General features: G+C 39.2%; 2 protein-coding genes across 2 annotated transcripts in view; both read right to left on the bottom strand.

Annotated features, from left to right (window-relative positions):
• LOC137180032 (perforin-1-like) overlaps positions 1-17,429 on the bottom strand; it is a 71,784-nt gene that overhangs the window by 27,619 nt on the left and 26,736 nt on the right.
• Positions 5,923-17,429, bottom strand: part of LOC137180035 (perforin-1-like) — a 61,185-nt gene continuing 49,678 nt past the window's right edge. Inside the window, exons 1-10 of one of the 2 annotated variants that reach the window (XM_067585199.1) lie at positions 15,736-15,867; positions 10,701-10,989; positions 10,506-10,585; positions 9,972-10,017; positions 9,504-9,646; positions 9,268-9,406; positions 9,096-9,176; positions 8,304-8,800; positions 7,774-7,867; positions 5,926-6,610 (exon numbers count right to left, since the gene is read on the bottom strand). In XM_067585199.1, the coding sequence (XP_067441300.1) occupies positions 6,398-6,610; positions 7,774-7,867; positions 8,304-8,800; positions 9,096-9,176; positions 9,268-9,406; positions 9,504-9,646; positions 9,972-10,017; positions 10,506-10,585; positions 10,701-10,970 (1,563 nt within the window). In that variant the 5' untranslated portion in view covers positions 10,971-10,989; positions 15,736-15,867 and the 3' untranslated portion in view covers positions 5,926-6,397. Of the gene's footprint in view, positions 6,611-7,773; positions 7,868-8,303; positions 8,801-9,095; positions 9,177-9,267; positions 9,407-9,503; positions 9,647-9,971; positions 10,018-10,505; positions 10,586-10,700; positions 10,990-15,735; positions 15,868-17,429 lie in introns of those variants that run through there. The other variant, XM_067585200.1, reaches the window with a different exon arrangement.

Genomic DNA, 17,429 nt, shown 5'->3' on the forward strand with positions numbered 1-17,429 from the left:
CGAAAACAAATAATTTTTAAAATATTTGTATGAAACAAATATCCGTCAGAAACCCACTATTTGTGCTTTGCCGAATAACATATTTGTATTTCAAGTTTTGAAATGCATTTACATCTGCATTTGGACTTTGAATCTCAAGTTATAAAAATATGACATATTCATAACATACTAATTCCATATTTTTATTGGAAAAATATTTCAGCATAAACATAGATAACAAATTGACTGTAACGTTGAAAGATATCTATTTGATTTGACTGATCTGACGACTGAAGCTTCATATTAGCTTCAGATAAACTTTTAAATCCATTTTTGCACAGAGGAAGGCTTGTGGATTTGGCTCCCATCACTTACATTGAAAGTGCATTATGAAGGGATCTTCTAATGGTCAGTATGAACAGGAGGAATGATTATGCCAAGAAAAACATGTTTCAGTGTTCATTTGGGCACCTGACTGTTGTTTTAGGACAGACTTGGAAAACTGTGAACCCATCCTTTAAGACCTCAAACCAAGGAAATAAATTGAAATTCCTGACCCTGAAACTCATTTAAAAGTATTTTTCTTAATGGTTCATTATGGTTCTGATATATACAGCACATCCTATCCTTTAAGAGCATATGTTTAACCCAGCAGCAAGAGATGAACTGTGACTTATTAACTTAGCAGCAGTCCGATTTTCTGGAACATCTTTGTGGATGGGAGTTTTAAAATGCAGGTGTTTGATACCCTTTGAGGAACATTGATTGACATTTTCATTGATAAAAGAGAGGAGACTGGCAATAAGCAAGCAGTGTAATAGGCTCAGATGGTTCCTTTTTTTGAGGGCTCTTTAAAAGCACCACCCCACCAACAAAACAGCCTTTATAATTACACGTATCCCTACCATCTCATAGGTATTAACCAGCTACGTTTCTGTCACTTCTGTCACAGGCTTGTTTTGACAGATGGTTCATGTAACACTAACATGAATTCCCTTTCGATTTCCCTTCACTTGAAACAATAAAACAGTCAAACAGGTTGTACACCATCTTTCTTGTCACACTAAATCACTCTTGTGTTAATCCTCTGACATTTCTTCTGATACAATATGCTTTATTACTGTTTGTCCACCCGAGTCAGAGTCCAATGTAGATAATATTTATATTTTCCTTTGATCCACCTGCAGGTTATACTGCCTGGTGATGCAAGAAAAAAAGTTGTTAATTTCAAGTGGTTGCACACACTTGAAGCACATTCAGCTGCATGTTTGTTTCCATGACTATCATCTTTGAGATTCTGTTGGGAACTGGCTGACACAATTCACAGCTCTCAATTGTAAGTAACATATAAACTTCCATTATTATTATTTTTTTTTACAGGTCATTAATAACATAGTTATTACAAGACAGACAGATAAGATGATGTCTATCAAGACTCCCATTTTTACTCATTTATTACTCCCCATATAACTGACACTCAGTTGTTACTAATTTACTAAATAGTGAGCAGTAAATTGACATTTAATCATCATCTTACTGATCCTCACTTTGTACCATCACTCACAGCTGTGGAGTCGCACAACAGTAATTGTGGTGCAATGCATTGTGGGATTGTTAGCAGAACTACTTTTTTTGAATTGTTTGAGGGCTCAATTTAGTGAATAAATGTACAAACGGGAATTTCAGACACTCAAATGAAATGGCAGAGAAGAAAGAAAGAACAATACAAGCATAATGTATCAGAGGAGATGTTAGAGGATTAACACAAGAGTGATTTAGTGTGACAAGAAAAATGGTGCACAACCTGTTTGACTGTTCAATTATCTCAAGCAAAGGGAAAGTGAAAGGGAATTCATGTTAGTCATACATGAACCATCTGTGAACATAATACCTGTGAGATGGTTGGGATTCATGTAATTATAAAGGCGATAGATAGATAGATAGATAGACCAAACAAGATAGAGAATTTAACATGTTTTAAAAAGGGGCCTGAAAGGTAGAAATTGACACATACTGCACATATTATAAGCTGATACGCCGGATGGCTTGTTACACAGAACCATCTGAGAACTCATCCTTGGAAACTGATTGAAAAAGGGCAGACACATTGTCACACATTGCAGATCAGGTGGACCCAAATCCAGAGACAGACAGACAGATGAGATGATGTCTATCAAGACTCCTATTTTTACTCATTTACTACTCCCCATATAACTGACACTCAGTTGTTACTATCTTACTAAATAGTGAGCAGTAAATTGACATTTAATCATCATCTTACTGATCCTCACTTTGTATCATCACTCACAGCTGTAGAGTCGCACAACAGTAATTGTGGTGCAATGCATTGTGGGATTGTTAGCAGAACTACTTTTTTGAGGGCTCAATTCAGTGAATAAATGTACAAACTGGAATTTCAGACACTCAAATTAAATGGTAGAGAAGAAAGAAAGAACAATACAAGCATATTGTATCAGAGGAGATGTCAGAGGATTAACACAACACAACACAGTGATTTAGTGTGACAAGAAAAATGGTGTACAACCTGTTTGACTGTTCAATTATCTCAAGCAAAGGGAAAGTGAAAGGGAATTCATATTAGTCATACATGAACAATCTGTGAACATAATACCTGTGTTGGGCCTTGGCTACAAGTTTGGCTATCAGCAATAATTAATGATTATCAAGATAATTATTCATTATTAAAATCAATAAAATTATTAAGAATTAATAACAGGGCACCACCCTGGACTCAGGGAAAAAGAGCAAATTCAGTCTCAAAGTGTACTAATCTATCAATTTGGAACTTTGATTAATAATTAACTTAATAACTATAAACAAAATTACCATATCAATAACTAGTTACGGTTGAAGGATTTTGGAGTTCTTTGCAGAGCAGAGGTTGGCAAAACTCATTCTTGTGCCACATTAAAACAGACAACAGGTATATCCAAAAGCATTTATTTAACAAACAGGTAAAAGAGCAAAACACACAATACTAGTCTAGCTAAGCGTACCTATATACAAGTGTGAGTGTGTATGTGTGTGTGTGTGTGTGTGGAGGACAACGGCAAGATGGCTGCAGTCACCTGGTGACTGAGCACATGGCATGCCAACAATTTGGCTGACAAAGGGAACTACAGAGATAAAAGGCCAGACCATGTGGTGTCTTGAACCACATGTGCTGCCTGAACCAAAGTTTGCAAAACTAGGTTTTAAACCTTAACTGTGTGGTTCTCTGTTTAAGGCCAATTGGTGTAGGATCAAGGTGCCAGGTTGCAAAGAGGTTAGTTGCATGCAAGGCCTAGTTACTGGATGTAACATGTGTTAAGCATGCTAACATTAACTTAGCAGTGTGGCTATGCAGTAACCTGACTATGAACAACAAGGACATCACAGTGATAGTTCAATGAATAACCTTAGCCAAATCAATACGTGTACAGTACATTGAGTTAAACATTCTTGCTTAGCCGTGCTATGCTTCAGTATGTTGCTAGGCTATGCCCAGTTGTTACCAGTTCATGAAGAAAGAGATCCTTTGTGGTGCGCTGCTTCTTAGCTGGTGAATCCATGGAAGAGACAGGCTGAGAAGGGTTTGGGTCCAAAGCTGAAAGGATGCAGGATTTGCTGTGTAGGTCTGGTGCTCCAGTCGTGCAGGTCAGAGGGCCCAGGTCCCGTCGTTTATGTAGAGTTAGTGGCAAGCTAACTCTGTTTCGTGGCTCCTGTACATGTTACACCAGCCAGCAGACTTGTGTGACTGACTGACTGACTGATAGGTAGATAATTTAACATGTTTTAAAAAGGGGCCTGAAAGGTAGAAATTGACACATACTGCACATATTATAACCTGATACGCCAGATGGTTTGTTACACAGAACCATCTCAGAAGTCATCCTTGGAGACTGTTTGAAAAAGGGCAGACACATTGTCACACATTGAAGATCAGGTGGACCCAAATGCAGAGACCAAAAGCAGGACTCAAGAAAACCTTCTTTATTTCTTGGACCGGTAGGCAAAAACACAAAAGCTGGCTGAGCTGAGCAGGATGAACAGAACAGAATAGACTCGTCGAACATAATAGACGACTCGACAAGGACTGAACTGAAAACTGAACTCAATACACACTGAACTAATCAGACAACAAGGAACAGGTGGCACAACACAAGGGCAGGCTGGGAGCTGATAGACTGGGGAAGACACTGGGAGCATGGCATGACTGACAAGGCTGATACAAGGCAGGTGTGGGGAAAACACAGCAGGGCAGGTGAGAGGAAGACCACATGAACAGGTGAAAACAGAGGAAAACAGAGCAAACAGAAAAACAAAATTCAGAAACATAATTAGGCTCAAGAAAGCACCAAATGCCAGCAGGCCAAATGCAAACAAAACACACTGCGCTACTGTACAGAGATAAACAGGCTGCAAGATACCTAAGACATACGAACTAATTCCGAATCATGTGAAGGCAAAATTATTACTTCAGTTCTGTATGCTCACGTGTACACAAACTTATATGTCAGGACAAAGGTTAACTACAGTAAGCAATAATATCTCAAGTGGTCCTTCAATACAATACTATCTTATCTGTCCATCCTCCACTCAGTCCAGACTTAACATCACAGGGAGGGAAAAAGCCGAGGGCCTCTGGTGGACTGGTGGAGAATGGCGGCTAGGGACACAGAGTCAGACTGCGAACTTAACAAGCTCAATGACCATAAGTAGAACTGGAATTAATAGACACACAGAGTGAACACAGGAACCCAACAGAACAAGAAAGTCAAAAACACAACAGAAAGTCTCGGCGGGATATGACATGGGAGGTGATTGGATGAACCATCTGTCTATCACTGTCTTACCTTGGGAGGCAGCTGGATTCGTGAGCTCACGCAAGAATCCTCATAGAATGTTGATTGGTCCAAACCACCGGTGGTTTGCACACAAGCAAATAACTTGAAACCTGAAAACATGAAAACATGAATTCTTGTCGTGATCTCGCGCAGTCCAGCTGCCTCGCAAAGGTAACATTATTTCTTAGACACACACACAGTTGTCATTTTCTAAACAATCCATCAAGGACCAGATTAATGCAAAAACATACAGGGGAAAATAGTGTGTGTGCTTGTTGGAGTAAGTGTGTGTTTGAACAAAACACACGAGGTGCAATTTTTCATGACATGGTAGCAACAACACAAAAAACAAGACAAGCTGTGTTATTGTTCTCTTTCTAAAAGACTTCTTCATTCCAGCAATGGCTCTATCTTATTGCCACACACATAAAACAGGTGTGGTTCTTCTGCCCTGTGTTGCCTTGATTTCACACTGTACAGGCAACATGTTTAGATCCTGGTAACTTCCACTGCTTCACCTGCTTGTGCTGCTGTTGGGAACATAGCCAGACTTGCAGTATGTGCCTTGCCCAAGAGCTCTTCAAAAGCACATAGTGAACAACAAATTACTCTCTATTATTGCACGTCCCACATACATTCCAGTGGTACATGCCAGCTGCATCTCTGTCAAAAGCTTGTTCATTTAACCTTTAAAGCTGGTATTTGCTATGGGCATTTCACTGTTTTCCTTTCTGTGAAACGCCAGAGCAGACAAAGATGTTCAAGTACAATCAGTTTTGATTCTGATACAATTGTTCTCTACTGTTTCACATACAATTTATCTCCACTTGATTTGGAGACCAACATAATTATTTTATACTGATCCATCTGCTGTTCATATTTCCCAGTGATGCAAAGATAAAATTTCTTGTTTGATTTTTGTTTTGGTGTATTCTACATACCAACAGTGTCTCTTTAAAATGATGTTTATATATTACTTGTTGATTTCCCAATTATGTTGGCCTGGCAAACGTAATCTCTGCCAGGATTATATCGACATTGGCCTCTGGCGCCAGAGAGCAGAGTTTACATCCTGAGTCCTGTGCATGGTCAGCTTTATACAACAAAAACACTTTGGTTAAACACTTTGGTGTCTTTATTGGCACACAAAAATGGACAAAAAAAGGATTTGACACTGAAAATCACCAGCTGTACAATCTGCGATCCAAATATAAACCCACCAACAAAATTCAATACTATACAGTATCATAATAATTGGGAGTGTTGACTGACATCACACAGCACTGATTATATTTATATTATAAACATCATATTTTTAGTAATAATTAGCGGAAAACCAAACATTTTTAAGTAAAGATAAGTCACTATGTGAATTTACCCGTAATTTATATGGTCAAATGATTGATTGAACCCCAAACAGATAAGAAATATTGTGTTTCAATGGCAGGAAAATAAATGTATAAGCCCTCAGTCATTTATTACCTGTTAAATGATCAACTGATCAGCTATCACGCTTGATTAAAGTAAAGCGAGTGGCAAGTTGTGAATAGCATGGCCCCAGAATGCATTTCTCACTGTGGAGATGGTTTATAACGATCACACCTGTCTCCAGTCAGGTAAGGGTCACAGGTCAGCGTGTAGCGGACCTCAAAGCTGCCTGGGTCGGCCTGACAGGTGAAGGTGTGTGTCCCCTGGATCAGGTACTTCACACATGATCCTAGATGGTCGTCATAGGTCACGTCCTTATCCCAGACCTCGACTTTCAAACCCAAGTGTGTATCCACCTTTATGAAAATAAATTAAATATTAAAAATATAATTGCCCTTCAAATGCTGAGTTGAGGATCATCCTGAGTATGTTTTACAGTTTTACAGCCTGGTTCAAAAAATGGTTTTGGTCTCTATAGCTAATTTCCCCATTCATGACAACTGTACAGGTGGTGGGAGATTTTTATCTAACTCACCCGTTTAAATTTTATTAAGGCTTAAAGTTATGCATAATTAAGGGCATGGCCACTTAGAATGACCAGTGGGTGCCATCAAGTGACTATCACGGGAACGACGTTGGCTAGGTAATGTAACCATGGCGTAACCCCAGATTCACAGAGTATAGGCATAGCCATAGACGTTGCTATTTAAATGTGTTTTCAGTTCATGAAAGTTAATTGTTACATTTTGGTCGCCTAAAAAAGTCTTGATCAGTGCTTGGTTGTACTAAAAAACCCCTTTAACGAGTTGGATGTTTAGTTTTTTCATGTAAGTACATTTTGTTTTAATGGTTTTAAGCATGTTTTTCATTAGCAAAAATTATCATTAGCATTATCACAGTTAATAGATTGTAAATGCACTGTGCTAAACAAGCTAGCAGCTAGCATTAAGGTCAGCCCCACTCTCATCCAAATATGGTCACTTCTGGCTTCACATATCCAAGATGGCGGTGGTGGTCAAAATGCAAACTCAAGGCTTCAAAATGGGAGACCACAAACCAGTGGGTGTTGTCACAGTGGCTACGTCCATTATTTATTTTTTTTACAGTCTATGCACAGATTTAACATTGCACTTGTAAAACATTGTCTGGCTCCTGATGGACAGTTTAAATAAGGAACAAGATTGATGCAAGAGAACCAGAGATATTGTCTTTTTAATTCCATGCATTTGTCTAAACCTGGCACCTACATTACCCACAATGCAACTCAATTCATTCAACTGTGCAGATTTTGGTGTTATGCCAGTAGTGGCTAATGTAGCCTGGAGCTGCTAATCTCCACCTCAACCTCAGCCTCACTTCTTTCTAACTACACCCCCCCGAACTACGAGTCTTCAGCTCCAACCCACACTGGCTCAAGTAATATTATTTGAAGCAATTTATCAAACTGTGCAGCATTTTTTTCACATGATGCAGTAGTTCTTCCCAATACCCGTAAATAGTACCAAAAAGATTCACTGACCTTGCCCAGGTCATAACGAGCATTCCACTGAGGGTTGTTTGACCTGATCCAATGAGTCCTGTGGTGGATGGACCCGTACCACATCTTGGCATACCTGAGAATTAGAGAAAACATGGAAAAGTAAATAATTAAGTAATGTTTGAGTTTGATATATGTCATATTTGAAGTACCAGCCTAAAGACTGTGTGTGACAGTTCTATTAAAATCTTGGTTGCAATCTGTGTCAAACTCTACAACATCAATTTGAGGCATGTTATTTTGTGCGATTAATGCGTGGTTATTGCCCCCATCATTTTGGTTTGTCTGTGTAAATGTTTGGGATGGTTTGTAGATGAGGGTCGTAGCAGCAGCATTGTGAGAATTTAGACCTAAATTCCAGACTTCTGTCAGAATTTTGACTCAGGCTGTCTTAAGTTGACCACCGTTTTGGATTGATGACCAAAGATTTGACCAAGTTTCTGTCACGATTATCAACTTTCATTTCAGACAACACCGCATAGTGTTACACAGTGGGCCTTTACTCTACACACCCCTCAGTCTGGCCAACTGGATCTCCTTTCAGACCCCAGGCTCGGACGATGGTGACCACCAGTGTTCCTTTCCCGGCCTGTTGGGGACAGCAGTTGGGAGCCAGGTTGGGCTTGCCCCACCCACAATCTGGTTCTTTGGGTGAGTTAGGCACAGCGTTGTCTGCTAAGTACTGCTCAATGGCAGCCTTCATCCCGGCCCTCTGCGTCTCATTTGGCACCAACTCGTACACTGGTCTGAGGGAATACTCAACAATATCTGGCTGGTCCTTGAGGGTTTTCAGCCAGTTCCTGTAGCCCAGGGAGTTGTTATGAGAGAGTGAAAAGTCCCCTGACCAAAAAGTGCCTCCTACCACCTCTGAGTAATGTTGGTGGAGACCAGAGCTGTATGAGTTGGACAAGTCCTGGTTCTGTAGGACACTGGTGCAAGACTTTTGGTTACTGGATACTGTCACCTTCCCCAGACCCACAGAGACACCAAGTGATAAGCAGGAGTGCACCTGGAGGACAGGAGGAGAAATAACATGTTTTTATGGCCAATGGTCGACAGTGCTCCCCATCACCATCATCAAAATACCAAATGAGGGAATATCTTTTCGAAGAATAGCGTTGGAGATATCATGGACTTTGGTGTAGCAGCATATAAATGATTTACATTGTTTGTTTGAATGTGCTCAACTCAAAAATCTGTTCCTTCTTTCAAGACAGTGTAGCAACATGTGTGATAGTGTGCATATGGAGTGTGTGTACAAATATGCAGTTTGGTTACTGTGTCCAGACACGTGTACTACTAACCTCATCTGAGGAGAGCCCGTTCAGTGTGGACAAACAGGTACGTGCAGCTGTGACTCGCCTTAGTCGTCCCCCAAGATGAACCTAAAAAGAAAGTACAATGTTGTTGAGACAAAAAATATTGTTATTATTTGTGAAATAAGGAAATAAGAATGATGTGTGTGTGTGTTTTAACCTGGCGGATGTAGTGTGTGCCGTAGGTATTTATGAGTTCACTGTACTGAGCCCTGATTGAGGAGTTGTAGAAACTTGGCAGTCTTGCCAAATCCTTACTGAACTCAGGGCTGAGGGGTGGTGTGCTTGACACACGGTAACTAGAGAAGATAAAGAGACACACTAGTAATTTATCTGTGTTTACAAACATAACTGAAAAAAAAAATCTATGGTGATACAGGAATCTTCACACCTTACCTGTAATGGCTACAGGTGACCCTGTGTGTACTAAAGAAGTAGCGATCCTCTCGTGCCCTTTCTGTAGCAAAGTTATATGCAGACGAACGTGTTCCCCCCACCTCCAGGTTGGCCGAAACAAACTTATCTAAATCCAGGCCAAACTGATGAAAACAAAAGATCATAATCTTATAGTGTATTGAATATAACCATTAATTTATAAACCCATTATTTATTTGCAAAAACTTCTAATTTAATAAAGTGTAAGCATTAAGGACTTACATTAAGGACAGCAAAATGAAAAGAACATTATGTGCACCTTATTTAGGCAACATGGTGTTTCAAAGTCTCATATCAGCTCTTTTGACAGAAACTGTGGTCTGTGTAAGGTTTTTATTTACTGCAATGTGGTTGTTTCTTCAAAACAAGTTTAGGAAAAACACTCAGGTGGTGATTGAACATCAACAATAGCAGTGAAATGTTTCCTACCTTCCAGTCATTACTGTCCTGGGAGGTGTACGTGTCAATCAGTGAGCTGTGGACACAATTTATGGGAGAAAATCATCATTAAAAGTCTTTCATTTCAAAAGTATTTTTTTTCAGCCTGTCAAAATTTATATTCACAAGTAAACAGAAAATAGGGATTTTCAATCAATATGTGATAAATGTCAACAATTAAGGAAACAATTAAGGACAACTGTTAAGGAAGACTGTGGCTGCATGAGTCTGTGTAGTTTGATAGTAATCACAAACATTCAAATGCTTATTAAAGGGGAATGACTCTTATTTTTCAGTACATTTCAGGTTGTGTCACTTTGATGCCAGATTTCATGCAGAGACACTGATTGGATGAAAAAATAAGTCACAAAAGGGGAGAAACCCCCAAAGGCTCAGTTTAGTAAAGACTGACACAAATTCATAAATATTTACTGACCTGCCTTGAGGCACAGGAATGACATAATTAAAATGTAAAAATGGATGATATAATCCTTTCAGTGATTATGATGCTGTGTAATACAATACCTAACGGATGTGTGTGCACTGCTGTAGAGGTCAGTATTGCATCGGCTGAATGAACGCCAGTCCACTACAGAAACTGGCAGCTGAAAATTAAGGTGAGAAAAGCATGATTAGCATCTACACATAAAGTATGTGCAACTCTTTAAGTTTCTGCTTAATATCTGCAGTCTGTGTTTGTGCCTTGCTGATTGAAATTACTTTCTGCAGCCTGTCGCCTTGAATAGGGTTGGAGCAGAGAGCACAGGTGCCGCTTGGACTGAGGTAGGTCCTCACATCAATCATGTAGGCTCCTTTTCGCTGCAGGGTGACCACATCAAAGCCCTCTCCCACCAGGTTGTGGCCTGGCACAAAAGGAGCAGACTCACATTGGCTGCGGTTCCCAATCTGACAGGAGAGAACAGGGGAGTAGTAAAAGAGAAAGAGGAGGAAACTCAGGTAGAGAGGGGGTGAAGGTGAAATGGAGAGCATGGCTGGAGGCAAAGAGCCACTGAAATGTTTCAGAGAAAGACAGAGACAGTGGAAAAGGAAATCAGTGAGTGTCATTTCAACTACACATAATTATTAATGAAGGCAACAAGAACTACAAATGTTTGTTTCTTTATTACCCTGTTGCAGGATGGAAATGTATCTTTATCTCTGTGTATCTGTGTATTAAGTTTACTATGATGTGACAATTTATCAAACTGTGGACCTTGTTTCATGTCTTTATCATAACGCTCATCAACTGGTTTATTGGACTCTTCCTCCTCTTTCTTCCCCTTCTCTCAAAGTTCATCCAACTCTTACCTGTCTTGCCTCTGCTAGGAGCTGATTAGATGGTCTTTGCTGTTATCAGCTGTCACTGTCATGTACACCTTGTTTTTCATATACAGTGCTGCTTGAAAGTTTGTGAACCTTTTAGAATTTTCTGTATTTCTGCATAAATATGATCTAAAACGTGATCAGATATTTACACAAGTCCTAAAACTGAGACAAAGACAAAATGAACCCAATTAAATAAATGAATAATTTTTTTTTTTTTTTATCTTTTTCATTTATTTATTGAGGAAAATGATCCAATCTTACATATTTGTGGGAGGCAAAAGTATGTGAACCCTTGCTTTCAGTAACTGTTGTGACCCCCTTTTGCAGCAATAACTTCAACCAAACATTTCCGGTAACTGTTTATCAGCTCTGCACATCAGCTTGGAGGAATTTTAGTCCATTCATCCTTACAGAACAGTCTCAACTCAGGGATGTTGTGGTCTTCTTTGCATGAACTACAAGCTTCAGGTCCTTCCACAGCATTTCTTTAGTTTAAGGTCAGGACTTTGACTCAGCCATTCCAAAACATTATCTTTCTTCTGCTTTAACCATTCTTTGGTAGAATGACTTGTCGTTTAGTGTCATTGTCTTACTGCATGACCCACTTTCTGTTGAGCGTCAGTTCACAGATGGATACCTTGACATTTTCTTGTAGAATTTGCTGGTATGACTCAGAACTCATAGCTCCATCAATGATTGCAAGCTGTCCTGGTTCAGAGGCAGCAAAGCAGCCCAAACCATGATACTACCACCACTATGTTTCACAGATGGGTTAAGGTTCTTATGCTGGAATGCAGTGTTTGCTCATCGCCAAACAGAACGCTTCTCATTCAAGCAAAAAAGTTCGATTTTGGTCTCATCCATTCACAGAACATTGTTCCAATCACTTTCTGGCTTATCCGTGTGGTCTTGAGTGAACCATAGACGGCAGCAATGTTCTGTTTGGAGAGAAGTGGCTTTTTTCCTTGAAACTCTGCCATGAACACCATTGATGTTCAATGTTCTCCTGATGATGGACTCATTAACATTGACTGTAGCCACTGCAAGAGAGACCTTTAGTTTCCTAGACGTTACCCTGGGGTCTGTTGTGGCCTGCTGGACTATTACACGCCTGCGTGTCCAGTAATTTGGTGTGATTTTTGTTGTTCAACCACTCCTGGGGAGGGAAACAATGGTGTTGGATGTCTTCACATGATCTGCCTGACAGCTGACTGGTGGAGTCCAAACTCCTCAGAAATGGTCTTGTAACCTTTACCAGCCTGGCGAGTATCAACAACTCCTCTTCTAAGGTCCTCAGAAATCTCCTTTGTTTGAGCCATGACACACTTCCACAAACCTGTGTTGTGAAGCTCAGAGTTTGACAGTGACGACCCAGATTTCTCGTCTTTAAATACAGCAGGGTCTCCCAGACTCACACTTGATTGTCAGCCCATTGATTGAAACACCCAACTCTAATTTCCCCTTCAAATGAATTGATAATCTTAGTTCACATACTTTTGCCACGCACAAATATGTAACATTGGATCATTTTCCTCAATAAATAAATTAACAAGTGTAAAGTTTTTGTCTAATTTGTTTAACTGATGTCTCTTTATCTAGTTTCAGGACTTGAGTGGAAATCTGATCATGTTTTAGGTCATATTTATGCAGACATACAGCAAATTCTAAAGGGTTCACAAACTTTCAAACAGCACTGTATATACATTTCATAGATTTGTTAAGCACCACGAGTGAAAATCCATTCACCTCCACCGTGTCACAAAATCAAACTAGAAATGCATTTCCTGCAGAAACCGGTGTGAATGCAAAGCGCTGTTGAAAATACTAAAGACTTGTTCAAGATCCCCATCTGTACGAATACAATTTGATTACCATGGCATGTTACATTTAACAGATTTGGCAGTTAATAAGTTGTATGGTGGTATTTTATTTATGACCACAAGGTGGGGCTATTGGTGCCATAATTCAGTATGTTGTGCAGATTCTCATGGAAAACTTATCTAACAAGTTTCACTTCATTAAAGACAACAGAATTGTAGAAATAGCATGTTAAAAAGTTACTTTAGTGCCCCCTTTGGGCAAAATTTTATGAAATGTTACACACTTCTGACAGGTCACCTTGTGTACAAAATTCCAAAATTTGGTCACAATCCGACTCTTTATTGAGGAGTTATTGACCATTAAGTGCATTAGGCCACGCCTTCAAAAGTTTGCTAACCAATAACAGACAAATAGTAAGTGATATCTGAAAACAAATGGATAAGTTGTGTTCAGGGTCCTCTAAACATGGTATGTACCAAGTTTGGTGAAGATTGGATGAAATATGTGCCAACAGAAGCAAAACATATGTTTATTAAAAAAAACAAAATGGCGGAAAATATTTACAGGCGCAAATGGGCGTGGCCTATATCAATCTAATCAACATCTTCCAAGGAACATGCTGACCAAATATTTTTTTGATAGGACTTACTGTTCATGAGTTATTAGCCAAAACGCAAAACATTTAATAACTGACCACATGGTGGCGCTATTGGTACAATGTTTTAATATGTTAAGCATTTACAGATGGGACACCTATACATCAAATATGAGCAGTTTAGCACTTTTACTTTTTGAAATATTAGCTTTTAAACATTCCTCCCATAGACTTTCCATTATAAATTTTAATATTAAAAAAAACTTATATAAAATCAATGGATTATGATAGAAAGCTGAAAAGGGATAGCACAACTGTCCCTTAAGAGCCGAACATTTTGATATTTGAATGGTTTCTGTCGCTCAGTATAGTATAGAGGAGTTGAAAGCTTTCAAAAAACGTACGGAATAATAATAATAATAATAATAATAAATAAAGATTTGCATTGTTGAAATTTTCAACCATGTCATTTAAAGAGCAGTTAAAATTGTATGACTCAAATGAGCTCATAATATTAGAAAACATTGTTTCAGCCTTGTCATCTAAGAATCTCTTTTGAACCAAAAATTCCCTTTTATTCAGTAGGAACTGATGGGCTTGGGGCTGAGTGCCATAGACAGGGAATTGTTAGTTGTGGTCTTTTGTAGGGATTTATTAACGTTAAGAAATATATAGAATAAGCCTTATCCTAAAAGGCTGCAGTTTTTGTACAGTAAGTGTGTTTATCATCATCATCATTAGTTGCTAGTATTTTCTGGTTGAGGAAGTAATGGCCCATTACATAATTGCTTGTCAATGTTTTACACTCTTTCATCTTGCCATGTGATAAGACTGTATGAAGTGTTGCTGCATGATTTTATGACCAGTGTCTCTTTTATAGATTGTGCAAGCAATGATGATTTATTACTGTTGGTGCAATTTTCCTCTGTTGTGTTTTAATTGCTGTTCCTGCACAATTTTATACACCTGTTCCAGGCATTGCCAGACCTAACCATCTATTTGCATGCTATGTATATTGTTTTTGTTGTTAACCTGTGTTATTTCATTATGTTTTTGTATTGGTCTTGGCTGATAGAGTATTTAGTATATATTAATCAAACCCTCTGCTTTAAAGTTACCACCACAGTGGAGATAATTATAGCATCTGTGGAGGCTGTAAACATAATTCACCCAGAAATTGTGGTGGAATTATGACCACTTAAATATTACTGACTGGTTATTAATTTAAATTTTAATTCTCAGTTTTGTATGTTAATTTCTTAAGAAAAAAACAAAAAAATCCACTCCTGCACACATTTACTAAATAGCTATGTCTCGATCAAGTGATCTTCATCAGCCTGCATATAAATACATATACACATGCATCCACAGAAAGATCAGCCAATTCCTTAGGAACCACATAATGCAAGATTATGTGTAGATTGATCATTCAATTAATGTCTTGAACCACTGCACTGACTTTGATTCAATCACTCAGAGCCAGGCAGCCTCAGAATAACAGAATAATTTTACGGTCACTGATGTTTTGCTTCTGATGTGAGATTGAGATTAGTCACTTTAATGTAAGACATAATCGTTCTCTATAAACATATACACTGATTATCTGCATGGTTTTACCCTTAAATGCGCAGTGAGGAGAGAGGCACAAATTGTAAAATTTGACATGCAAACTGTGATTCCAGCTCCAACCTGGGAGCTTCCACAGCTTGACCTTCATCTGTGCATCATGCTGCTGGGAACAGAAGCAGATCAGAATAAAGAGCTCTTGAAAGGGTTCAATGACACCGTTAAACAAAAAAGAACCAAAGAGTTTCAGAGATTTCAGGAAATACACCCAATACCAATATACTGAACTATAATTCTGAGCATCGGAGCTCAAATCATGCTCTCTATCTGCTGCATCATGCAGAAGTTAATCTTTGGTTCTTAAATCTTTTAAAATTAATTATCAGTCTGACCTATTCAAGACTCCTGATGTCATTTTCCTGCAAAAAGTTAAAAAGAGGGGTGTACCTGTTCCAAATGCCCAAAACGTTGATTTTGCTGCTCCACTGCCAGTCATCAAAAACAGAACCAACAGAAGCAAGATCTCTAGCTCTTTGACCTGAGACAAGCAGAGGATGGCAACTTAAGAAGAAGCAAGGAAAACGAGGGGAAAGCAAATCAAAAGAGATAAGGATAGTAAAATCCAAGCAGAAAGGGTGTATTGCATAACGCTTTATTGACATGACCTTGGACTAATTTACTGCTATTAAAACAACACGAACGAAAAACATGCTTGGAGGAATGAGTCCAAAGAAAATTTATAACAAAGCAAATCATTGGCTTAAAGGTGCCATATGTAAGAATTTTGAAGCAATTTAGATTATTAATCATTTTTATTGCCAATGAGTAGATGGATTGTAATATAACTTAAAAAATGAGACCTTCCCCAACTTTCTTGGTTGCCTGTAACAGCCTGTGGACTGATTTCTATGTGAAGGACTCCGGCTGGGTTTTTTTCCTAAAGGATGTGATGTTTTTGCATGCTCCTGAGTGCCTTGCCTCTCTCCTGCTAACGTCAACAAACGACTGGCACCCACCACAACAAAAACGGTGCTAACTTATCTGAATAGAAAAACACCCTGCAGATATTTGTTCTCTAGCTCTGTTACCCACCAAGGTTGGCTGGTGGCTAGTCGCCTAACCATGCCAGCTATCAGTGTTTCTGGCTACAGTTCCTTTGTTTTTAGGGGGTCAAGATTCAGGTGGTTGATTAATGTGGGTTTGCAGGTCGGGCAATGCAGATTGGCTCTCATAATGGGTCAGTTGGGTGTGGGTATTAAAAAAACCCTGACCTGTGCATCACTACTGGCCAGCGTTCACAGTGAAGCAGGAGCCTCTGTGTGTTCGCTCTGTGTGTGTGTGTTTGTGTGTGAGTGTGTGCATGTACAGCAGAGGGGGGAGGGGCTGACTGACTGTGAGTGAGAGATGCTTTGCTGAAGCATGGTGCAAAACACAATGTTAAGAACTTTCATGTTATTATTAAGTGTAAGAAGTGTAATGGAGACCTGGGAAGAGGACAGACTCCATATGCAGACAGGGGAGACTCACATGATACCATTTACATACACAAAGGAGCAGAGACAAGAAACCACACGGACAGGGGAAAGAGACATGAGGTGAGGCTGAATATCCTACAATATGAGGAACCAGATCCAAAACCTATGGAAATGGCACAGATGGTACCTGCCTTGTCTGCTTGAGGAAGTATGCCAGAATCCTGCATCAGGTCAGCTACTCACATGGTTAGAGCTGTGTGTAAATTACGCATGAGTCTGGAGAGGTCTGAGTGTACACCTCTGCAAATGAGGCGGTCTGTCGCAAACACAAGAGAACATTAACTAATTAAACATGGACAAGGAGATGTTTTTGCCTCTCTAATCTGTACATACAGTATCACTATGTTATTATTTGTGTGGCTCTACAATGGCAATATTGGTTCATTGGTCAGTCAGTCCACCACTTTGGTACAGACTAACTTTTCATCTCACACCACCAGCAGGTCGATGTTTTCACTTGTCCTGACAAATATCTCAACATCTAAGAGATGGATTAGCACATTTTTGTAAAGACATTCATGGTTCCCACATTGTCAATCCTAATGATTTTTGGTGAACCTCTAATTTTTTCTCTGGTGATACTAATGCTAAAATGTCTGCTGTACA

Source organism: Thunnus thynnus, chromosome 3 (genome assembly GCF_963924715.1).
Source record: "Thunnus thynnus chromosome 3, fThuThy2.1, whole genome shotgun sequence".
Taxonomy (NCBI): Eukaryota; Metazoa; Chordata; class Actinopteri; order Scombriformes; family Scombridae; genus Thunnus; species Thunnus thynnus.